The sequence below is a fragment of the Cuculus canorus genome, chromosome 1 (genome assembly GCF_017976375.1).
Source record: "Cuculus canorus isolate bCucCan1 chromosome 1, bCucCan1.pri, whole genome shotgun sequence".
Taxonomy (NCBI): Eukaryota; Metazoa; Chordata; class Aves; order Cuculiformes; family Cuculidae; genus Cuculus; species Cuculus canorus.
This window is the reverse complement of record NC_071401.1, coordinates 185,415,162-185,441,253: the sequence shown is the minus strand read 5'-3', so window position 1 is coordinate 185,441,253 and position 26,092 is coordinate 185,415,162. Positions and strand designations below refer to the sequence as shown.

At 35.7% G+C, this 26,092-nt stretch overlaps 1 protein-coding gene across 3 annotated transcripts in view; it reads left to right on the top strand.

The window, feature by feature from the left end:
- Window positions 1-26,092, top strand: part of POT1 (protection of telomeres 1) — a 69,401-nt gene that overhangs the window by 29,068 nt on the left and 14,241 nt on the right. For all 3 annotated transcript variants that reach the window (XM_054074567.1, XM_054074572.1, XM_054074581.1), the window contains 6 exons: window positions 1,054-1,184; window positions 11,346-11,636; window positions 16,323-16,478; window positions 21,932-22,092; window positions 24,475-24,548; window positions 25,659-25,703. In XM_054074567.1, the coding sequence (XP_053930542.1) occupies window positions 1,054-1,184; window positions 11,346-11,636; window positions 16,323-16,478; window positions 21,932-22,092; window positions 24,475-24,548; window positions 25,659-25,703 (858 nt within the window). The remainder of the gene's footprint in view (window positions 1-1,053; window positions 1,185-11,345; window positions 11,637-16,322; window positions 16,479-21,931; window positions 22,093-24,474; window positions 24,549-25,658; window positions 25,704-26,092) is intronic.

Here is a 26,092-nt window from a genome sequence, read left to right as displayed (position 1 = left end):
AAATTTGTGCTTTTTGCTTGAGGACTTTGCTTACTTTTTATAAAAGCCAAATTTTTGTTTATGAAAATGTATCGAGGTAAAAATAATATGATGTTATTTCTCTACTGATCTGCTGAGAAAGTTGTAATTCAACTGCAAACTGTGTTTCACTAAGTGCTACGGGCTAAGTATCCAAACCAAAAAGCACTCTGTCTTCTTGCTTAAAAGCAACTAGGACAAGATATGCGGATGTTTGAGGATCTAAACGTACAGCCAACTTTATTTGGTATTTGAAAAGTTCCCATGTGGGTTAACCAGCTACCATACTGTGAAAGAACAAATATACTCTCACTGCATTTTACATTTGAAAGGTATCTGAGTACGCATGCTTCTGTAAGCTGAAACAGAAAATACAGGTTCCATTTATGTCATCAGCAAATACTGCTCTATTCTGGGCCATTTTGCTGTGTCATATGTGTGTCTTGTTTTGAGTTTACTTTTTAGCTCATTAATAGAAGTGAAATTATTTTAATGAAATTTAACTTCCAGAGGGCACATTTCAGGTTCTTACTGTGCTCTCTAAGTACCGCTGTGTGACTGTATCCTTGCAGTACATATCTTGCATGTTTTGTAGAAGTGGAAGATAAGTAATTTATGCTTTAATTTCCTTTTACAACTTGTAGAACTCATTACCTCTTCAGAAGACAGTGCAGAAATAAATCGTAGAAAATGGTTATACAAGATGGTACATATGTTCCCCATTTTGTAGAGGAAGTAATTGAAACCTGAAAAATTAGCATGCTTGTTGCAGACAGAAGAAAACATTTTGTGTGTTCTGGGCTCACAGACCTGTGCTTAATCACCCATTTCATTTTCAGTTATTTGGATTAATTATAGGCAAGATGGGCCACACTTCAGTTGTTATGCTACTGTAACTAAATTGAGTTTGGAAGACTTACACAGATCATAGCAGAGAAAAAATTAGCCATATGGTTGTTCATCCCAAGTTTAATATCTGTGTATTAATAAATCCATAATGCCTGTTATTCATTTAAATGCTTTTATATTTTACAGATTATTGCTCCGTTGTAACACTTGTGGATCCATCAAATGTGAAGTTAACATGCACTCTTTTTAATGGAAATCTAGATTTCCTACCAAAAATTTACAAAGTTGGAGATATTGTTCGATTTCATAGGATAAAGGTATGTAGTAGGATGGGGGAGCGGGGGAGGAGGAGGAGGTGTATATTCTTACTTTTCTTTCAGTGACAGAATTGACAATTTAATTCTTCGTGTACTGAAAGTAATACATGAAGGCATTGGATAATGCAGTTGATAAAACAGTTATGGTTATGGTATAGTCCAAAACTGGAAATAAACTATCAGGTTTTTTAAACAACAGAGCAGTAAGCTGATATCTCTCTTTTAAAGTGTTAAATGTGTTTATGACAGCTCTAGAACAGCATTATTTTTTTTTTTTTAATATTTCTTAACTGATGGACAAAAATCACATGGTAGTAATTCTAGGCAAACAGAATTTAACTGACATAAGTGTACACAATTTATTCCTCTTCAAACTAATTGAATTGAGGGATTACTTCAGAGCTTCTCTTGTGGGGCAGTTCAGATCAGCCAGAGTTATTCAAGTGAAATCTTGGGTTGTTAGTGTGCGGTATGCTGTAGCTGCTGCTTTGATTTTTTCCTGCCTTACCCCATATTTATCTATATCAAAGGCCATGAAGAAAACAGTGTTTATAGCTTTGGTACTGCTGCTGTGTTGGATGTTTTTCTTTTACCTGCTGTAGCTCTATAGGGAAAAGGATCCACACTACACAGAGTCAGTCAAAGTCTTGTAATGCTAGACCATACTCAAAGAGGTGCAGGATAGTACTAAAAACATCATTTTACCAAGTTACATATTGATTTCCAAGATAACCATACGAAATAATATATTTTATTTTTGCTTAAAATAATCATAGCAGAAATGAGTAAAAGTCCTGAAAGAGGCCAGTTAAAAAAAAACAATTTGCATATTTGAACACTCGAGAGATCTAGGAAATTTATGATTGCACAAAAGGATGATAAAAGTACTACTGATCTTTAGCCCTAAGCATGTACATTTTGATAAGCTGAGCAGGAGAACAAAGAAAAATACCCATGACAATAAATACAAAAAGCGGTGAGATTTATCCAGTAATTGAGATTTCTTCCACTGAGATTATTACGAAAGAAGTTAAGATTCAGAAACAATCGTCAGTTATTCATGTATATTATAAATATTTACCATTGAGAGAAAAAATAGCTAACCTACTCTGGGTTAGTATAAAGCCTCCTTAAGATGATTTTTATGTATAATTAGAGTGGAATGAACTATATTTAGTTTTCAAGCTTGTGTAGCTAATCAGTACCCAAGATGTGTTATTAGTCTTGAAAGTTCATTGATTTGACTTCAGATACTAAATTTTAAATTCTCTCTGAATCCAGCAGGGTGAGTGTTTGAAAGAAATACTCATTTCTGAAATTCAGTGGTAGAAATATGTTTATTGCTTCTGAAATCAAAGTACATTTTTTATAAAATTTGTGTGAAAAAGGAGAAAATAGAAAGGAGCCTGATTGAAAAGTTGCATGTCTGTGGTAGGTAAATATGGGGATTTTTGAGATGTGGGAAGTAAGGTTAAAAAAACAACTTTTGTACAATAGTCTTATGTATGCACCCTCATTTATGCAAGCATAATAGTGTCTCAGCTCCACTATTTATCTATAGTATAAAGTTATTAAGGAAACCTGTTGATACAACACATGTAAGGAACCTCACCATTCTCCTGATTTGACATCAAACTTTTAAGGAGATCATTCTGAAATCCTTATCAGTTGGTCCTCCATCATTTCCAAGATCATGTTTCAGTGTTAAAAGATAAGGTCTGTTAATCCCATGCCCACATAGACTTTGGTTTTATTTTTTCCCCATCACAGCTCAGCTGCCTTAAATGGTTTCTAGCCCTCGCTGACTTCTAGCTGCTCACAATCCCTGTCTCCTCAGATGCTTAAGCTGGCAGCTTGTTTAAGTACTTTCTCAGATAGAATGACCTAGAGTCACTAAGTTGTCTTTTTCTGGATGGAAATGTTTTGATGATGCGAGGCTAACAAAATAGTTACTTTGGAAGTTTTCACATCTGATCTGAGCAGGTAAAAATCTGACATAGAAGCCTGATGCCAGCTGCTGGGAGTGAACTGCAAGGGGGTTGACCTCTTCCTCTTTTTCACCTACAGCTAGCAGAGTGTGTGTGATTACTTGAAAACACAGTTTTCAATTGAAAAAGAGAAATCAACGCTCATTAGAGTTCTAAGTACACTGTCTGCAGGTCATCTTTCACACTCTTCTCCTTTTGTCTTCGGGCCGTATCACCTTCTGGCTTGCTGAACAGAAAGCAGTCATGAGTAGCAAAGGCCGTAGTCTGTCAGAGCTGTGCTTACTGATAAGTACAGATAAACACAGTCCTTAGAGCATGTATACACATTTCCCTGTCTCAGATACACTTTTGATAGACTTCCAAGAAGTTGACATTGATAGCATGCACTGCTCCCCGCTACACTTTTAGATGCTAATAACTAACTTCTCTTCATGGTAACACAGGTGTTGGCTAGGTCCAATGGTAATAAGAATTTAATGGAGAGGATTCTGTTGTGATTACTCTGGGTAGAGAATAATTTTATCTACTTGGTATTTGTTGTAGAGAATGAAGATTTCAAGTGTCTTAGTAACAGACCTGAAAGTTTATCCAGTTCTAATTACATTTCTGTTAATATTTCTTGAAGTGAATTTTTATGACTTCTTATGCTGATTTTTCATGAATTATAGTATTTAGTGATTTGCAGTACTGTATTTGGGCCTTCAGCCAGTCAACTGTGCCCTACAGAGATGACAGTGGGGGTGGATACCCCCACCCCCCATTATAAAAGCTAGGCCTGTGATCTAATTGTTTAGCCTCTTTCTATCTTCATGGCAAAGAAAGAGTTATCTCAAGTAGAGTTTTCTTGGAACTCTTTTTTTATGTCTCACTGTGGTTGTTTTTGATAAGTTAGACTTAATACCTAATGTTTAAGCTGATAAAGACAGGGAAGAGGCAACCTGCTAGCACTGATGAAATCTGCAGTATTTTGTCCTCATTTGACTTGGGAGTTTTGATATGTATTCTGCCTTTCTTGTGTTATTCATACCCTGCCATAGATGATGGAATTGTTAATTTCCTCATCTTTTCTCTGGAATTCTTTATTACTGCTGAGTGATTCAAAACCAAGAATTTATTTCCTCCCTCGCAGTGAAGTGAATTGGTATTTGATTTCCATTTTAATATTTGAGAACTGGAGAAAAGTGAAGCATGTTCTTACCTAGGTGTTAATTTTGTTCAGTGTACTCTAGTTGTCTGATACAGTTGTTATCTAGGATATATTTTGGTGGATTTTTTTCCAGAATGCACAGCATTATAGAGCTGTGTGACTCAAGTGGAACACTTGGAGAATGAAGACCAAAGGAGTGACTTCTCATTATAAACCTTACTTATAGGGCTTCCTCAGCATAATGCAATCTCTGTAGCAATTGCAAAGGCTTAATTCTCTAGTTTTTTTTCGGAGTAATCTTGATACTGTTCTCCTTGTTTACTTTCTTTCCTTAACTTCTTCCATACTTAGGCTCCAGGTACTGTAACATATGAAGTAGCCATCTTAAAAGTGACGGCTTTGTTACATAACACTAACTAATCACCACCTCACTTCTCAAGTCATGCACCGCATAGTAAAATGTCATGTAGAAAAGCTGGGTGATGGAATGGGGTATCATAATATAAGTGTACCATTAGCTGAACTGTGTTTACACAGACAACAGTAGTTATGTCATCTACTGACTTTGGAATAATTATGTTTTCTAGTTCTAGTGTTTTAGCTTTGTGGTTAGATGTGGCATTTTAGATCTTTAGAATAAGAAGATGGAGGAAAACAGCATGAAAAAATAAATTTTCTTGCATGGTAGCAATTGCATATTCATGTAGCTCAAACTCTTTAGATTTATTACATAACTGCATTGCTTCTTTGAACAAAAGTACTTTCTAGCCATGATATAGATGGCTATTCCCTCTATAGGTCAGTCAGTCAACAAGTTTGATGTATGTTTTGCTAGTGAGTTTCTAAGCTATTTGCCTGTCCACAGAGAAGTGGGACTATCAAGCCTGTGGAGCGTGGCTTCGTGAAAACATAAAAGGAACAGTCGCGCTCCTTTTTCTGTTGTTCTTACTAGTTTTGTCTCGTCTCTCTTCTTGTACATCACTCTCCTTAACCTGTTAATACTTAAGATAGTATTTGTTCCACTTGGTTACCTTCTCTTAATGCTATTATTTCTAGAAACAATCTTACTTGGGCACTTCGCTAGCAGTTTTCTTGTCTCTGTGTATTCCTTCCTTTAGTTTAATCCAGTTTTTCCTGTGAAGTTGATCCCTTTGCATTCTTCCACTTGATGCAATATGGAAGGCACTGAGAGAGAGATGGAGGAGAAGTATATGCTCACTACTTACTCCTAGGCAGCTCTGACCATAGCTGTCAGGTTAATAAGGATGAGAGGGGAAGGTAGACATACTGAGTAAGCATTATCTTTAGCAGAATTTGATTGCCAGGCTCGAAGTGCCTTTCTCAGAATTTTTCTCAGAAATACAAGTATTACTATTGCTTTTGGCTTCCCTTCAAAAATTATGTACAGCATGCATCTCACTTTGAAGTTTTGATGGAATTTCAGTTAAAAACAAGTATTTGTTGTATAGTAAATAATGTCAGCAAATATTGACTGTAGGCAATGATAGAGTTTCTCTATAATTCAAAGTCTTAGAATTTTCCATATGTGTTTTCTGAAATTTTAATCTGAATACTTTTCGTAAAATTACCTGATCATGTCTTAAATATGTAGGAAACATTCCAAAGTAGTAGGTTTTTTTTACGTGACTAGAATTTTTCTCAAATATACTAAGCCACTTTCTCTGAGGATATATATTACAAACATTTTTTATTCCCCACAAAATATAATATGTTCAGGCAAACTGGTAAATGAAATGTACAATGTATTGTTCATTTTCTTCTTTAATTTGTATTTCCATTGCTGCAGACATTTCTGATAATCTTATTTTGCAGACAGCAATTCTCATGAATGGTGGAGGATAAGGTATAATTTATGGTCCTGTTATCTAGGTATATTTTTCATGTCTTCATAAAAACTCATTTTACTTCCATAATACTAGCCTTATTAACTTTCTTTTAGAAGATGCCTGCATGTAGTTTTTGTAGTTCAGTTTCCTTGTTGTTATATTAAAACACATTCAGAATGGTTTCATTTACATAAGGATAGAGATTATTTACTAAGTAAGTGCAAATTGCTTCTCTGTTTCATTATTACCTCTCTGTTTATTCAACTGGAGGCACACGTACACCAGGATTACGTTATTAAAATACAAGAAAATTTAATTAGCATATCATATTATCCGAACTTTTTTAGACTGTGCTTTACCCTACTTAATGTGAGGAAACCTTTAAAAAATGTTTGACAGGGGACTTTTTGTCATGTAAGCAACATTAGTAATAACAATCAAACTTTTACAAGGAAATTAATCTCTGGATCTGATATGCCGTTAAAGCTCAAGTTCAGTTTTCTTGAATATTTTTAAGCAAACATTAGTAAATTGGTAACAATTTTAATGAATCATAGTAATTTTTTTATATATTGAAGCATTTCTCTGTTTGCATGTTCTGTTGTAGGATGCATATATCATTTGAATGTTGGATCTGCAATTTAGTTTTACCTTAGAAGTACGTCTTGAGTGTTCATGACGAGTTTTTTTAACTTTCCATCCCATTTTACCCTCGAGCACTGCATGAGACTCAGAATGGAAAGCAAGTATTTACTGTTTCCAGGTTAGATTTAAAAATGTGGGTTTCCAGATTGTAGGACTGAAGTTCTGAGTTTGGAAAGTCTGGAGAGGGCTAGTGAGGAACATCTCCAAACGTCTTTCTCCAACTTTTACCTTCCTCTTAGCCCCGTGCAATTCCTAGTAAAGCTGAAGAGTTTCAGCAGTGGTGGAACAGACACAAATTTGGGGGGGGGGGGGGGGGGGTGTCTTGTTAACCTTTCAATAGAATCAAAATGCTTAGTAGTAAGTGCTGGGGATGTAGAGATGATAAAACTTAGTATGGCAAAGGGTTGTTTATGAGAATGGTTGTGGAATAAGAGTAGTGTGTTATGGAAAGGGCTTTCCTGGGTGTCAGGCTGGCATTTACATGCTTGGAATTTTTCAGTGCTCATCTAGCCAAAAGCTTTCCAGTACAGCTATTTATAACCCTGTCTATACGTTCATGAAGTTTTTTGCTCTTGGAAGGCTGTGATCAGATTTTGTGTTTCAGAAGGAGAAGTTGTTTTGTTGCTGCTTGTTTGCATAAGATACCTTCATTCAGTGTCACCTGAATCCTGTTTGTGACACACAGTGTGACTTGTGCTTATATACATGTATTTAACTGAGGACAATAGTACTGCTTACCACAGAAACTAATTCTTCCAGATACGTTGCCTGTAGACAATTTTGCAGTCTTTCTTTCCTTTTCAGTAGTATTTCACATATACTACATATCTGCAATTAAGGGAAGACTGGGTAGTAGCATGTGAAGATCAGTCTTCTAATATTTTGTTGTCAGCCATGAATCATAAGTTTTTGACTTTGCTTAGGTAAAGGATAATTTACAATGAGGTTTTCAGCTGAATGTATATTCAAATTGAAATAAAAGTTTGGGCAGTGCATTTCAGGTGATGCAATAATTCAGATGGGAAAAAAAAACCCACAGCACAGCTTTATGTCTTGAAGTAATTTTATATGTATAAATAATCATCAAGTCTTAAGCTTAATGTACTCATGTTTAAAATATTATCTTGAATCCTAATTGTTCCACAAATCAATAGTTAAATTTATTTTCGGAAATGTTCTTTCTTAGTATAGGAATGTGTACATTAGTTTAGTATATGTTGTTTTACAAGGCATTTTTTTTATTATTGTAAGATGATCTGTGACTGCGGTGGTTTCATAAGTTCTTTGTTTTTGCAATTCAACAATCAGTTTTGATGGAAAACTACCTTGGAGATGCTATTATTCCGGCTTTATACACTATTTGCTATCACACTTTTTTCTTCCATTGAGTGTGGTGAATAATACCAACTTCAGTTTAAAAAAAATACTTAATTCAGGTGGTTTATGTTGCTGTAAATCTATTTATAAATATTTCAAGATTAGCTTCTTTGCAATAAGCATATTCAGGATACACTTGTACCTCACAGAAATGACTGGAGTTTATATTCCACAGAGTTTGTTGAGATGACATTTCACCTTTTGTTCCTTAGTTTTTAAAATCTATGCCAAAGACACCTGCAAAATGTATTGGAATTTATTTGACTGCTTAGAACAAGCCAAACACATTTTATCTGCTCTGGTTTTGTCCCAGAAAATACTTCTGTTTAGCAGCCATTATTGAAATTATTTAAACTCCTCAGAGCATTTTTAAAGTGACAGCCATCTGCCCCACCTCCCTGTTCCCCACGCCCCTGGTCATTTTTTAAAAAATCCCCAAGGCCCTTATAAATGACACAAAATCTGCTGAGGGGGAATTGTCATCATGTACAATGAGACATATACATTGCCTCAGATTATCTCTTTTCTCTAAGTTTAATTTAATTTCAGAATCATTTGTGTGTGGAAAATATAACTAGTTTACACTATCACTACTTAACTTGATCTGAGATCTACTTAAAGTACCATAATGAAACACCATTTGCCCGTGGATTTTGTTCATCTTGCACTCCAGTGATTCCTCATCACTTTAGCAATGATTTGTTTTTAAATTACAAGCCTGGAGAATTTCTGTTGACTGTCACCTGTTCTGTGAGTTAAACATAAGTAATTTTCCAGCTGTAAAATATTTCTGTAATCCGTCTACATTTACTTTTGCTATTTGTTCTGTTGTTCACTAAATAACATTGACTGCTGTTTACCTTTGAGACCACTCAGTGGCTTCACCACATACCTATGCCTAAGGACATTTAGTTTTGCTTCAAGATGATTTGTAATTTTCTCATCATGACAATTTAGGTTTACCTTCTTACATGTTTTATTTCTTTTGTTTTTTTATAACTGCCTTTCCCTACATTAAGGCTGATTTCAAATCCACTAAATATACTAGGAGATGTTAGAAGTATCTGTATACTTGAGCCTCATGAATGCTCAAAACATGATATAAAGGTTTTGGGAAATGATAAATGGTCTGTGGTGGAATCCCAGGGTGACAAAGTAATTTATTGAATTGGTTTCCTGGAAGTTGCAGAGCCTTTATAAATTGGCTAGAGGTCTGGGACAGAATTTTTAGTACGAAAGGAGTCAAGACATTTTGATGATAATTTACATGAATTAATGAAGAAATAAAGTTCATAAACTGGAAATTAAAACACTCTCAAACATTTTACATGTCAGGAGATATTTAAAAATATGCATGAAGTTTCTTTTGATAGTGGATGAATGAGTAAAGTGATCAAAGAGAGTTTTCTCCCCTCTGGATGTTACCTGTTTTGAGAAGCTATGGAATATAATGCCAGTGGCAGCAACTAAATCAAATCTGTATATTTCTATTAGATAACATCTTAGTGTTACAGTGGAATATTTTTTCCCAGGTCGTGGATAATGGGCACAAATTGGTTATGAAACTATGTATTTTCCTGATTCAACCATTAGCTTTTCCTGTATTTTCAGTATTTAAATCTAAAATTTAAAAGACTAAAGCTTTTCAGTGTTAAAATGAATAAAAACTGCATCGTGAATTGATGTGCTACATTGGTCAGGTCTGGAGATGCTTAAGTAAATTAAAGTTTATCCTAGAAATGATCATTAATGTACTTATGCGTTATGTCAAAGTAGCAGGGATTAAAGCGGTTCCTGTCACCAAGACTAAACTGCTTTCTTTCTGAATTTCCAAGGCATACTTTATTTTTGTGCTATTTAAATTTTAGTGATTTTATGAAATACAGGCGTAAATTGTTGGCAGTGTTTTGGTAAAATATTATACTGTCACGTCTTTCATATTCTGCACTTTTGAAATAGTAGGACTTGTAAGCACTGGGAATCCTAGATTAGATTGTCTCTCAAATGCTGTATTCAGAAGTCTTGTTGCTTTTTTTGGTAAGCAAATTTTTATTAAAAACAGATAGATCAAAACAGCCAATTTGAGATTTCTGGATAATGAGTCATAGAATCATTGGGTTGGAAAAGACCTTGGAGATCATCAACTCCAACTATACCTGTCTACTACTAAATCATGTCCCCGAGCACCTCATCTACCCACTTTTTAAACACCTCCAGGGGTGATGATTCAACCACCTCCCTGGGCAGCCCGTTCCAGTGCTTGATAACCTCCTTTCTGTGAAGAAATTTTTCCTCATGTCCATTGTAAATTTCCCTGACGCAGCTTAAGGCCTATTCCCTCTTGTCCTATCACTTGGGAGAAGAGACCATGCAGTGCTTTTGAGATATATGTACACACACAGAGACGTGTATATATGTATGTGTGTGTATGTATATACGTATATATAAAAAGTGCCAAGAATAATAAGACTAGCCTAGAAGTATTCCTTGAAGGAGTTCTTCAGGCTTGGAACACTGTTTTATACGGTACACAGCTAAATCAGCAGGATACAGGGGACATGCTACATGCAAAGCAGTCAACATATGAGTAATTGTGAAAGCTATGTTCATAATTCAAGGGTTGCAAGCTGGTCACTGCGTTGTTGAAAAATTGGATTGCTTTATAGAAAAAAATAGCTCTAAGAACCAGTATTTTCTTTTTCAGTTCCATAATATCAGGAAGCAGGGCTATTGTGAGATTCAGAAAACATGATTCCATAATAACTTTGCTCTACCATCATTCTTTTGTTTGACCACTAAAAATTAATTTCTCTCATGCCTTAGTTTCCCTATCTGTAAAAACAATCCTGATGTGTTCCCTATGCAAACATTTTGAAATTTCTGAATAAAATACTCTGCATTGATGCTGTGTGTTTACAGGTAGGTGTTGGTCTGTCTCTCTGTAGATTATATTTTCTGCTTATTCACTTTTTCTTGTTAAAGATACTTGGGTTTTTTTGTTTTGTTTTTTTTTTTTATTTTGACTTCATTCACCTAATAGCACCTAATAGGGAACAAAAATGATCAATGATCCATTCTTCATGCGCATATTAAAACAGAAATATATGTATGTTTCGATGCAGTGCAACCATTTTTTTTCCTTCATGTTTTGTTACAGATCAGGGAATACAATGGACAGATGCAGGGAATAACCAGTGCAGGATTTGCATCTTTGACATTTGACGGAACTGTAGGAGCACCAGTAGTTCCTCGAACCTCTAGCAAAGTCTACACTTTCATGGATGAAGAACAGAAAATTATAGAGGAATTACGAGTTTGGGCAGATAGTAATCTTTGCATCTTTGGGCCAGCAGCAAAATTGGCTGGTGTTCAGCCAATGATATTCTTTGATCTCACTTGCCAGCTGGTAGGAAAAGCAAAAGTGGATGGATCTTCATTTCTTCTAAAGGTAGATTTATTTTTTAAATAATTTGTTAGATTTATTTATTAACACGTTGTGATTCAGTTTTCAATAAAACAAACTTAATTGATTTAAATAATGTTGTGCAGATATGTATTTCCAGCTTAAGTAAATTTACGATCCTTGACAGGTTTGGTTCTCTGAAAACAAAACAGAAATCCCAATTCTCTTTAAAGTTGTTTCTGATTTCTTTCTTTAAAGAGATTTTGTAAGATGACATTAGTATTGATCATCGTTTAAACAACCATTTGTAGATAAATACTGCAAGGTTTTTAAGGATGAAAAAAATTGTTAGTTTTAAATTTTAATCTTATTTTTTAGTATAGCAGCAATTATTGCTTATTTTTCTAGACATGCTGGATATAGTTAATGCTGTGAGTAGCACAATCTAGAAGACAACTGAATGGATTATGCAATCTATCATGATGGATTTTTGGTAGCTTCTTTTAGTTAAACGAGCACTTTAGGGATCAGTGCTCACTAAAAGTACAAAATTTGAAGTGTCACACAACAGGAGAGTGCTTTCATACTTTCAAAGGGTGTTCCTTAACATCAGCTAAATAAAAAAAAAAGAGAGATCTGCATAGTTTTCCTGGTTCTAACTCCAGATATGTCAGTCTGGTGTTATTCTGAAACTCCTCTGATTTTTTTTTTTCCTCTTTTATAAGTTAATTGTTAAAATGTGAATGATACACAATTTTCTATTTTATGATCTCATAGTATTATTGTTCTACTGTATTAAGTTAGAACTTAATACGGTAGATTTTTAGATTTTTAGAAGCAGCACATTGCATTCATTAAACCTGCAAAGACTTTTCTTGTACAGAACAATGTATGCACTACATAGAAATAAACCTGAAGTGCCATCCTATAATATGCTTTGCAGCTGTTACAAATATTTCCATTTAATTATCTCTTGTGAAGTAGTTGTCAAATGAGACCCAGTAAAATTTCAGGACTGTTATTAAGTTGTTCATTAATAAGTATATGTTCAGTATTGAAGGACCATTTGCAAGGACAGAGACAAGTGCTTTCTTAAATTATTTCCTTACACTGTTTTATTTATTGGAAGATCTGAAGTGGATTTTGTCAGTTTTGTATAGTAAAGATAATGACTAGGGGGGAGGCAGGGGTAGGACTAAGAGTAGGTTTAAAAAGGTGAAAGTTTGAAATCAAGTAATGGTAGATAAATTTCTTTTGCTATTAGTTCTTTTTATGGTATTTTTAGTAGTATAAAATATTAAATACTTAAATCCATATTAAAATCCATTTGACAAGCTTAAGAATGGTATGTTAACATTGGTATGCTGTTGCTGATTTCCTCCATTTTTCAAGCAGTACAAAGTTCCTTTCTCATATCAAATCTTGGTCACGAAAGAAGAGAAGCCTTTTTAAAACATTGTAAACAGATCTCTTATTATTTTGTTGCAAGAAAAGAAGGCTAAATTCAATACCAGGTCAAATAGTCATCACTAAATATTATATTATTTTGGTTGTACGTTTTATAGTAACGATTTAAATTTATCATGTAATTCTGAGTATATCAGTTATATTAATGGTTGATTCTAATATAAAATATAATGATTATTTTAAGCATTGAGTTCATGTAACTAGTGGGGATTACTTCAAAGACAGCTAAAATGAATTTCAGTGATTTTGTCCATCACCCATAGCGTAACTTTTAGTATTACACTTCTTAAATTAATTGGGATATGCACAGCACCTGAGGCTGACATGACATAAAGAAGGTACTGTGAACTTGGTAGTGCTTACCTTTTTTCTGAGAATTTTATTGTACAAGCTGATGGAGATTTAAAAAACCCACACTAGAAATTATTCTTTGATTTATGCATTTCATGAGAGTTTTACTGTTATTCTTTTCTTTCTTCTGTCCATTAGTTAAATTGTCTACCTTAAGCTGTGTCATACAATTAGCATGCTTTGCTGGAGATAAAGGTTTCATGATGTCTCTCCTTTTCCAGTGTTTTGCTGACAATGGCGATCAAAGATTGTCACTGACGATTTCTTAGCTCCAGTCTATTCATGACTAGTAATGGAACCATTTGCTTTTCCTTACTCAAAAATAGTTTAATCAGTGACGATTTTTAGACCAGTGTTGGTTTTGAAACCATGGCTTCTCTGTTTTGATCCATAATTTGAGTAAAGTGAAACTGGTAAGCTACTGAGGTAGAGAGCTTGATCAGTTTTCATGTTTGTGCAAGTTAAAACCAAAACCAGCTACTTTTCCAAAGTGGTGGGTTTTGCTGTTTGTTTTTTTTTTCTTGTAAAGAAAGCTTCACTGACTTAAAACTCCTCCAAAGGTGCCATGACACTGGCCTCATTAGTTCCTCTAGTGAAGGACATTTTAAAGCTGAGTAGTCATACTCATTTCTGACAGGGAGCATTCAGGTTGTTTGAATCCGTTTGTCAGATCCATCTCACGTGTAGAATTACCACAGCGTCGAATTACCAAAGTGTCCTGAATAAAGCCAGTTGAAAAATAACAGGAAAACTTAGGGTTCATTATTTTGTCGAAGTGACTGTATTAATAATATATATGCACTAAATTTATGTTTCTCAAGCTTCATTCTGGAAAAGCTTTGATAATTCAAGCAATGGGCAACCTCTTTTTCAAAGGTGGTTTTAAGTATTTTGGTGTACAGGATCAGAAGGCAATAGGCTTTTTTTTTTTTTACTCAGTGGCAGCATGTGCCACCTCATTATCTGGGTCCTTCAGAATACACTCTTATTTGGTAACATTAATATGATGTTATGGGTCATTTTCACTGTGAACAGTGTTCCCTTTTATCTATTGATTCAGGATGAGTATTTCAACCATGAGTTATTCTCAGTGTACTTACACAGGTCTTTGCTGATTAATAGAAATTTTCCTGTGTGTCCTCTGATCCACAGCAGTTAAGCATAAGGGGTAGAATTCCTTTACAAATTAAGCTTTGGTGCCTTTTTTTCTCCCTCTCTGCAGTGCCTACCTCATAAGACAAAATGCCTTAGTATCATAAACTGTCTGAAAAGTAGCTTCTGTTGAGCTTCTATGCATGAAATCCTATGAAGTGCAGCATTTCAGTCTTACAGTCCAAATGCCTCTAGATTTTTCCTTTTTTATGTGAGTATTTCAGCGGATTATTTTTCTTGTCTTCGAGAACAGTCTATCTTCAGGAACTCAGAAAACTACAGTTTACAGAATACATTATAAGCAGCTATCACTGAAATTTTAATGTTTGATTTACGTAGTAAGATCTTAGTTCTACACTACTAAGTCTCCTGGTAATCTTACCTTTTAACAATAGCTTTGATAGCTCAAAATAACTCTATTGATATTTCAGTAATTCAGTGTATCAAGAACTTGGCTTTCTAGAATCATAAAATGATTTGGGTTGGAAGGGACCTTAAAGATCATCTAGTTCCATTACCCCTGCCGTGGGCAGGGGCAAGTTCTGCTGGAACTTTTTCAGCCTGGCTTTGAACACTTCCAGGATTGGGGCATCCACAACTTCCCTGGGTAATCTGTTCTGATGCCTCACTACCCCCACTGTGTATAATTTCTTCCTTATACCTAATCTAAATCTAGCCTTTTTCAGTTTAAAGCTGTTACCCATTGTCTTATCCCTACATGCCCTTGTATGAAGTCTCTCCAGCTTTCTTTTAGCCCCCTTTAGATATACTGGAAGGCTGCTGTAAGGTTGCCTTGGAGCCACCTTTTCTGCAGGCTGAACAACCCCAACTCTCTCAGCTTATCTTCATAGTACAAGTGTTCCAGCCCTCTGATCATCATTGTGGCCCTCCTTTGGACTCGCTCCAACAGGTCCATGTTCTTCTTATGGTGGAGGCGCCAGAGCTGGACACAGTCCAGGTGGGGTCTCATGAGAGTGGAGCAGAGAGGGGGGCATTGTCACTTCTATCAGCCTGCTGGTAATTCTTCTTTTCATGCAGCCCAGGATACATCTAGCTTTCAGGGCTGCAAGCACGTGGCTCATGCCCAGCTTTTCACTCACCAACACCTCCAAGTCCCTCTTAGGGCTCTGCTCTAATCTTTCTCCACCTAGCCTGTATTTGCTCTTGGGATTGCACCAACCCATATGCAGGGCCTTACACTCGGCCTTGTTGAACTTCATGAGGTTCATGCAGGCCACCCCATTAGATATACAATTTTTAGATTCCTTGTTGTTAAGTATGTGTCACATACTGATATTTTTGTAATAGGTTCTGGGTAAGTAATAGTCTGTAAGAAATCGGTAATTAAGGGAGTATGCACTGTGTACTCAGGCTTTATATATTGTAGCAGGAGTGGTTAAAAAACCCTGTAGCAGGACTGAAATATTAAATACACACAGTTTTGTCTATGGTGAATTTTAATAGTTTTAACTGCTGGATAAACAGTTGACATTTTGCTAGTGCTGATTTTCTTAAATAAGAAATCTCAGGTCTTAACACTTGATCATATTTTCTGTAGAGGTTATTTTATACTCAATAAGTAATAATAATAGTAATAAAATCCCATAAATTCTAATTTAAGTAATTCAAGGACTTTAAGACCGAGACTCCAATTACGATTTCTTATAAACAGTTTTTAATCAATAAATATGTTAAAAAATATATTTGAAATATCAATCTAAAGTATTCTGAGCATATTGGAATAGTTTATTTGCATTGCAGGTGTGGGATGGCACAAAATGTCCCTACCCAACATGGAAGGTTCCTGTGGAAGCAAGAGACCTGGAAGGAGAAAAAACTCTTCTTCATCAGCTGCGAAATCTAACAGTGGACATTCTAGTCTATGATAACCATGTACAGCTGGCAAAATCACTTAAGGTAGTGGACAGCTTGATATTTCTAACTCTTGTTTTGTGGCCTGTATTCTGCTTAGAACTCACTCTGGAGAATGTATCAATTCAGTTCTGCTGTTAATTAGTTTCAAATGTTCCTCTTTATCTTTCACTGTATTTCCAATATGTTTTATTTGAATGCAAAACTCCTTTGATATGTGTAAAACAGCCTCATTACCTTAAAATTGCTATGAAAAAAAACCCTTCCTATTAAGCAGTTCTTTCCAGACACTGTAATTTTATATATAATCCTGTGAAAATAATGCACTCAGAAAATGCAATCTGTGCTTTAGAATTATTCTTTAAATGATATAAAGCGGGGTTAAATTTGTGGTCACATTAAAGGCCTGTAATTCTGAAGTTAGTAAAAGATATTCTCTTCTATAAACTTCTGCAATTTGCAGTGCAATCTTCATTTAGTAGGCCAGTAATGTTGATTATGCTTAGATACGGAAAACAACAACATAATTAAACATTTGATCTTCAGCAATACTGCCATCTTGCTTCTGAATACAGTAAATTAACGAAGAATACATCTTTCATTTTATGCCTTGACCATTATAACCAAAAATCATTTTTAAGTTCATAAGCAAATGACAGATAGCAAATAATGCACTTTATGTAAGAACTCTTAACAAAATTTGCTCACAGAAATACTTCATTATTCGTAGGTTCTCTCACAGAATTTTTCTTCTTCTAAATGGTATAACCTATTGATTAGAGTAACTACTGATGTCTATTGGAGCTATAGGTTTTGAAAATTAAGGGGAAAATATTTTATTATTAATAAAACATATTTTTTTGAGTAGCTGATGATGAGTTGCTCTCTCCTATTTATATTCAGGAATTCCTACTGAATATGTGGTACATGGGATGTCTTCATCTGTGCTGACAATTTTTTTTCTTCCCCGAAGCACTTTCTTTCTTATGTCTGAAGTACCAGTGCCTTTGCTGGATGCTGCACTGTGTAGCAAAAGCTGTAATGTCAAAGTAAACTATTAAGAAACCTGCTTTGACCTACTGAGCAACACAGGCCATTTTTACCCTCTGGCTGTGTCCAAAGCTGTAATACTTTCACTCATGCAACTGTAAAAGTTTTAAGTTAGATAAATTTTTAACACAGCTTTTTAGTGGATTGTCTTAATGGAGTTATTGAGAAAAAGTGCTGATATCCTAACAATTAAACTTCAGGAAGACTTATTAGTTCAGATTGCAATAGATGCAGTTAATTGTATTTCATAGAATAATCTCAATATAATAAAATTTGGGGAGACCTTCTAAGATGGAAAAAGTTTTGGTTTTAAATAGTAGTGGAAATTGTCCTATTGTAAGAAAATATAACTGAAATACTCTATTAATCTGTATAATATTTTATTTAGTTCAGGGTCTTGTTATGCCAAAAATTTTTTAAAAATCATTTCTGTCGACATATAAAGCTGCAGAGCATTTAGTATGAGCATATGGACCTTCCTGAGTGCAAGCGCAAGAACACTGTGGACAGAAAACTATACTAGGTGTTTTGCCAGTTTATGGTTTCAGAAACAATAAATCACACTTACATTTTAGCCATCTCTCTGTATTTGACAATAGCTTAAGTTGCCTTTTTGAATGTAAATTGTTACAGGAATTTTAGGTCACACTTTCCCATGTTGTCATTTACCATTTGCAGTGACAGTTGCAGATCTGAAATGATGTTTTATGTGGGAACAGTCTCTTCTATGCAGCCTTGCTACCAAGAAGGGCAGATTGAAATTAAAGCTTTAAATATTTGTTCTTATTTTAAAATTGTTTCTCTAGGCACATATTCAGACAAGGAAGCTCTGAGTAAGCACTACAGTTTAGAGAAAGTGAGTAATGTATTATAGTTAATTTTTAGTAAATCCTGGAGTGTCAGAGATATTCCTGCAAGAGTTTGTTACAAGTTCCTTGTTTGGATTGTCTGTCCAGAGAACACTCAAGATATGAACTTTTTATCCCATTTTTCAAGATAATCAAATAATATTTACAATGTTCAATGGAGAGAACTTTAGTAATGTTGAAGATAAACTGTGGTTGATAACGTAAGTAGGCTTTTTGTCCCCTATACTTACTGACTTGCCTTTCCTGCTGAGTAAGATTATGTCTTTTCAGCATTTGCTGCCTTAGCAGAACACAAGCAGAATTTTCAGAATTCTCATTTCTGAAGTAGATTATTTCTTGAAGCATAAAGATATGAGCAAGAGCTACAACTAAGCAAAGACAATGGTTTTCACTGCTTTTTCCCAAATTTCTCCTCTTCCCCTGGCTACCTGGGGTGCATGAGGCTGTCTCTTTACTCTGGGAACCCCAGCCTGCAACTAACTTTGCAGAGTACGGTTAATCCCTGTAGGTTGTCATTCGTTATTCTTCAGCCTTTTATTACTCTATATTTTCCAGAAGTTCTCAGTATTCTCTGAGACTTTGCCATACTAATCAGGAATAGGTCTGTGACCTGGGTTTCTCTTATCTGCATCATTTTACTAGATGATAAGCATTATGGCAAGCAAGCATCAGGGGTCAGTCAGTGCACAGCAGGGGTCCAGCTGTCCGCATCTGGCTGGAGGCTTCCTTATGTGTTGTCATTCATTGACCATGTGGTACTGTATGTTACCTTCATGGCCTGTTAAAATAATTTTGTGTTGCCATACATTTTCTAGATAGTACGATTAAAATAATTAACCTTGGGCATGTATACAAGTTCTAGTCTGTAGTTTCACAATATTTCCTTCATGCTGTGTATCTTCAGATGCAGAATTTTGACATATTCAGGTTCACCCAACCCTATATAGTATCACATCTTTTTGATAGCAGTGTAGACTAAGAAGCCTTGCAAGCTTTTCTTGTGTCTGATTCACATCTCCAACCTGCAGCTTAAATAAATTGCATAGCTGTAATACCTAGCCTCTTATTTTTCAGGCCCGAGTAGCGTTCCTGTGACCTATCAGTAGTATTTTACCTACTTCTGGTTTTGTACTCTTCCAAAGGGGGGAAAAAAAAACCCAACCACAACACCCCCCCCCACCCCTACATCCTCCAAACCCTTATATGGATTCAAGTTGGTATTTTATTGCGAAGAACAAGACCAAAATTCTGTGCATATGCTTCCTTCGTGTTCGCAAAATGTTGGGAACAATTTACTCAGACTGTTGATAAAATTATGTATGATAAAATTATGACAAATACCATTTAATATCATCAGCCATAAAATAGGTATAAAAATTAGTACACTTTAAGTGATTCCTGTAGGTAAAGACAGCCTCTTTCCAGGAGTGTCTTTCTGGCCAAACATGAACATTTAAATGCCATGGGAAAAGACCATTCCAAATTCTTCAGTGTCTGAAGTGTGAAAACAACGGTGTAGCAAAAGTTCTGAAAATGGTTGGACCTGATGATCCTGGAGGTCTTTTCCAACCTAGTGATTCTGTGAAAAAAGTTATTTTGCCTGACTAGTTACAGGGAACTGCATATGTGGCTTCTTTTTAATTCTTTTTAACTTTAATATGTATTTTTAAAATGGTCATATTTTAATTAGACTGCAAATAGGTTATTAGTAGATTTTATATTACTGCAAGAAATGTATTCTTACTGCTTTAACTGCATTTCAAACAAACTTGTTCTAAACGAGGTAGGTAGTTTGTAAATAGAACTGCGAAGTCAAATAAGGAGTTGGGTTTGTATTAGATTTTAGTGATGGCTCTGTAAATCATGGTGTTTGCTTTAACGTAGATTGTAATTTCTTCTCAGTAAAGTATATAAAATGTGCTCGGTCTGCGGCATTCTGTAAACAACAGAAATACAGTTAACATTTTTCTCCCTAACCACCCAGTGGTTTGCTCGCCGCAGTTAAGTGAGCGATGCTGCCTCCCAGTGGTATTCGCTGAGGTTGCATCCTCTCCTCCGTCGGGTTTGATGGTCTGTGTTCACATCCCTGACCTTCCGGACTTTTTCGGTATTTGGCAATGCTGATTGTAATACATTTCCTTAATACGGTTCTTAGGGATGTTAAAATATACGAAATAATAACATTTTTAGAAAAGGTATCTAGTGTAATGCATATATAGGAAGATATATTTTTATAGTGATCATAAGTCTTGGGAAGTTGTGCTGCACTAAAATGTAATTAGGTTGACTCTTGCATGAATTTCAACACATACCTTTAAAAGGCAAAACCAGCATTTTGTATTCTTGGCTTCTGGGTTCTTCTGTCCCATGTTTAATGTTTTATGTTTATGCATATAGTAACTAATTATTTTTTTCATACATCATTTTTGAAAGAAAAAAGTTCTTCAATTATAGTAGTCTTTTTCCTTACTCTTGGGGACTTGTTGCTGTAATATTAACTGAAGTAAGTTTAAAATATTGGTCATTTATATGGGACTGTTTAAAAGATACTTAGGGTGGTCATAAATCCACGTTACTGAATGTGTGTAGCTTGCCAGCTATCTGCTGTATCATATTTTATACTCTAAAAAATATTTGCATGCTAGTTAATTTGATTCAAAGGTGGTTCCCTCGGTGAAGGGAAATTTACTATATAATTCAGTCAGACTATGGAGCTTTAGAACCTTTGTTTTGGTTTGGGATTTTTGGATTGGGACAATGAGAGTGAAATAAAAGCAAAATTATAAAAATATGCTGGAAGTTCGGTACGCCATAATTTCTTCCTTAATAGGTACTTGTATAAGTTAGCCTAAGTGTCTTTGTGTAATTTGACAAAACTGTTTCACAGAACACATAGTAATTCTAAGTGAAACAAGAAGCGTATTCCCCATACCTGAGGAGAAGATCTAAAAGAGTTGGGAACGGTGTCAAAATCTTTAAATTTCTAACATATTGCCTTTTGTCCTGCTCTGAAAAATGTTGTTCGTAATGTATGAGTAAGGTATGATAAAGTCTGGGTAAGCAGATGGGTTTGCATGTATGCATAAACAGATAATATGCCATGCGTGATGATGGACATGAGGTCAATTCCTGAGCACGATCAGACATGGACAAATCACAGCATGTCAGTCTCTGTAGAGCTGTGTTGTGTATATAGAAGACAAATTATGCTCTCAGACAAGGAATATATTGACTCATTCGATCTGTCTTCTGATGACTGCTTGAAAGTAGAATTTCATAAGAAGGCTTATGCTGGTTCTGAGTCAGCCTTTGCTGCCAGTAATGTTGTCAATAAAGCAAAACAAACAGAGAGGTTTTGGAGTCTCCATCCTTGAAAATATCGAAAACACAACTGGAGACAGCCCTAACAAGCCTGCTGTAGTTGACTGTGCTTTGCATATCGGGGTTGGACTACGCAATCTTCAGAGATCCTTGACAACTTCATCTAGTCTGTGACTCAGTGAGAACTTTCAGCGAAGCTTTTTCAAGAATTTTCCAAGAAACTAACTTTGTATTATCATTTTTTTTTTCCCCTTCAAGATTGGAAGTTTTCTGAGGATTTACAGTATTCATACAAAACAAGCAAGTTCTGACAAGGATGATGTCTCATGTATAGAATTTCATCTTCATGGTGGCACCTGTTATGGTCGAGGAATAGGAGTCTTACCAGAAACTAACCCAGATGTTAAGGAACTGAAAGTGTAAGTTCTATATGTAGGTTTTTTCTCTAGATGATTCTGGGAAACTCCAGGCTAATGTAGCAACTGTACAGATTAGAATTGTAGGTATGTGTAAGAACTAGAAACTCTGGAACAGACTGTCTTTAGCACCACTGAGTTGAAGAGTGAGTGTTTTGGGGAGTAGGTAAATAAAGGCTAATTTTTCAAATGTAAAATACGGTAGATTTTTAAGGTTTCTAATTTATAATGCTGTAATAATAAGTCCTGACCATATTAACATAGTCATTCTATTTGATAGTTGCATATAATATTCTTTTAAAGATAAAAGCTATGATTAAGCAAAAAAATTAACTGAGCACGTTTTAAGCATGTGCATACATGTGTTACTTGGAAATGGTGAGACTTAAAGGTGTTCAGAATCAAGCATAAAATATAAATGCTTTACTAAACTGCATTATATATATGAGGAACCATAGGATCATAGAATAATTTAGGTTGGAAAAGACCTTTAAGATCATCAAGTTCGACTATTAACCTAACACTGCCAAGTCTGCTCCTAAACTGTGTCTCTAAGTGCCATATCTGCGAATCTTTTAAAAGTCTTCAGGGATGGTGATCCAGGCTCAGGGAAGAAGTGAGTAGTGAGAAGCCCAAAACTGAACACGGTATTTGAGGTCCAGAGTCACCAGTGCCAGGTGTAGGATGGCAATCACTTCTCTAGCTGGCCACACTGTTTCTTATACAAGCCAGAATGCTATTGGCCACCTGAGCATGCTGCTGGCTCATGTTCAGCCAGCTGTGGACCAATATCCTCAGGTCCTTTTCCTCCAGGCAGCTTTCCAGCCACTCTTCCCCAAGTCTGTAGCATTGGATGGGGATGTTGTGGCCCAAGTGCAGACCTTGCTCTTCACCTTGTTAAACCTCATACAGCTGGCCTCAGCCCATCAATCCAGCCTGTTCACATTCCTCTGTAGAGCCTTCCTCCCTGCAAGTAAATCAGCACTCTCTCATAACTTGATGTCACCTCCAAACTTACTAAGGGTGCATTTGATCCCCTTGCCCAAATAATTGATAAAGATATTAAGCAGAGCTGGCCCTAATACTGAGCCCTGGGGAACACCACTTGTGACTGGCTGTCAACTGGATTCAGCTCCATTCACCACCACTCTTTGGCCCCAGCCATCCAGCCATTTTTTTTACCCAGTAAAGAGTGTGCCCACTCAAGCCATGAGCAGCCAGTTTCTCCAGGAGAGTGCTGTGGGAAAAGGTGTCAAAGGCTTTACTAAATTTTATGTAGACAACATCCACAGGTAAGCCCTTCACTCATCCACTAAGCAGATCACCTTTTCATAGGAGGAGAACAGGTTAATCAAGGAGGACTTGCCTTTTGTAAACCCATGCCGATGAGGCCTGATCACCTGGTTGTGCTATACATGCCTTGTGATGGAACTCAGGATGATCTGCTCCATAACTTCCCCCAGCACCAGAGTCAGATTGACAGACCTATAGTTTGTCCGATCCTCCTGCCAGCCCTTTTATGGATGGATGTGACACTTGCTAACCCCCAGTCAACTAGGACCTTCCTGGTTAGCCGTGTCTATTGACAGGTGATTGAAAATCACTTTGTGAGGTCTTCCGCCGGTTCCCTCAGTACACTTTGGGAGGATCCCGTGTGCGTGTCTATGTGGTGTTGCCGGGATTATGGGGGCTTCATTCTACTCCCTGTCCCTGTCTGCCATCTCAGGGGGGCGAGTACCCAGGGAACAACTAGTCTTACACTTGAAGACTTGAGACAATGAAGTCATTAAGTACCTCATCCTTTTCCTCATTCTCTGTGACTGTGTTTTTACCCAAATCTCATAAAGAATGGAGGTGGTCCTTAGCCTTCCTTTTGTTGTTAATTTATTTATAGAAACTTTTTTTATTGTCTTTTACAGCAGTAGCCAGATTAAGTTCTGTTTGGGCTTTGGCTTATCTAATTTTCTCCCTGCAGAACCTTATGACATCTTTGTATTCCTTTTTGCTCCTTCTTCCAAAGGTCATGAACTCTTTTTTTTTTTTCCTTAGAAAAGTCAAAGTAGACAAAATCCACATTCATTTTTTGGGAATTCTTTTTCCAGTAGTATGGATTTCTTTTGTCACTATATTATAAAAGTTCAAGAAGTGATTTGGAAAGGAGTCTCATCAGCATCATTAATATACACTCCTGCAGCTTCTGGCTTAATTGAGTTTTATGTCTCTGCTGGAAAATTTGTCTAAACATCATACCTGTGTATTGATATACAGTAGGTTTCATATAAGTGTATCTGTACTCCCATATGTATGTGTGTGTAAATGCATATATATATATATATATATAAAAAGACTTCTCTAAGTTGTAAAATATTAGTCATTCATTTTTAGATTCTTAGGATCTGTGGATCTGGCAGACAGTCAGAATATGGAAAGCATGTCTTCACTGGAATTAGACAGCACAGGTAAGAGCAATTGAAACCTGATTTGTTCTTTTTTCTAACATATACAGTCGATATAAGGTCACAGTTACTGCATCTACGAGTGTCTAATGTTATCACATACCAAGCCTTAGAGAATTCTTTCAGATTATTAGACTGGAAACTGGCATTACCTTGTCCTTCTGTCTTGCAGCAGAAGCCTTCCATATACATGGAAAAATACTTTCACACAGGGGAGTGAATAAATTATTAAACACAGATGGTGTTCTTAATCATATTATATTAGATCATAAAGCAGAGCGATGTAACTCCCTCTATCTAAAGGGGGATTCCTCAGAGACAGACACTGAAAACACTACTAAACTGCTGCTTGCTGAGGAGCGATTCTGAAGCCTTTGGATGGAAAGTTGTGTCGGTGGCCCAGTTGCAAGGTGCAGTGCCAAGGAGAAGCAGTAACTTAAGAGACAGTTCTACAGATCCTATATTATTCTTTGAATGGTATTTTTAGCCCAGAACAACTAAAAGTGAGTTGAACTAAAGCTGGTTGGAAATACTTGTCTTCTTTGCTCCTCGCTTTTAAAATACTATGTTACTTAGCAATTATTAGCCTACTATCGTAGGATATTTCTAAAAGGGTACAAATTTAAGAACGAATAAACATCTCATGTCTAGACTATAACAGTGCAAATTTAGAAAGAATATTGCATGTATTTACTGCACAGTGTATGTGTAGTACAGATTGTTCAGAGCAGTGAGCAGGCAATCCAAAATGGTTTTAGAATAATGAATTTGTGCTCTTGACAAGAAAGATTGCGGGAGGATGAATACAGTTTGTCAACAGCAGCATTCATAGTATACATTTGAAAAGTGCTCATTTAGATGAGCTTATATACAGTGGTTTCTCCTCAGATATATTAACTCGTGATATCTAGTGTTTGTCTCCTGCTTTCTTTGCTTTTTCATTTTGCTATATTGTTTTCATACATTATTAGGATTTCCATTTTCATTTGTTCAGATTTTTGGTTTGTGTACGTATCTATCTGCCTGTCTATCGTTCTATTGTTTTTTCTGTGTCCACATGATAAAGAAGAAAAGAAGGAATGAAAATAATTAGGAAATTCTTCTTGATTTCAGATCTTGAATCACACTTACAGAGATGTCAGGAGTTATCTGTTACAGGTAGGAAACATTTTGACCTCAAGGTGACTTTTATTTTTACTAAAGAATAAAAATATTTTTGAGAAATAAGTTCAAAGGCTGAAATAATGTCTTTTACTTACTGTAGGAAGAACTCTTCTAAGAATATAAGTTTATGAATGCTATTTTGGGTTTATTCCATTTTTAAACAAATAAAGCATATTTATATATTCTCCTTTCATTTGTTTTTTTCTCCATGTTGAATTTCTGTACCCTGAATTACACCATGCTTCCACAGCTTGTTGTGGTTTCTCTTAAATACCGTAGTAAAGTGTTGTATTGGTAAAACTGAGGCTGCAGCTAGTAATAGAAGAAAAGGTGGGAATGAAGAGTAAATGCATACCTGTGATATTCCAAATATTATGGTGTTT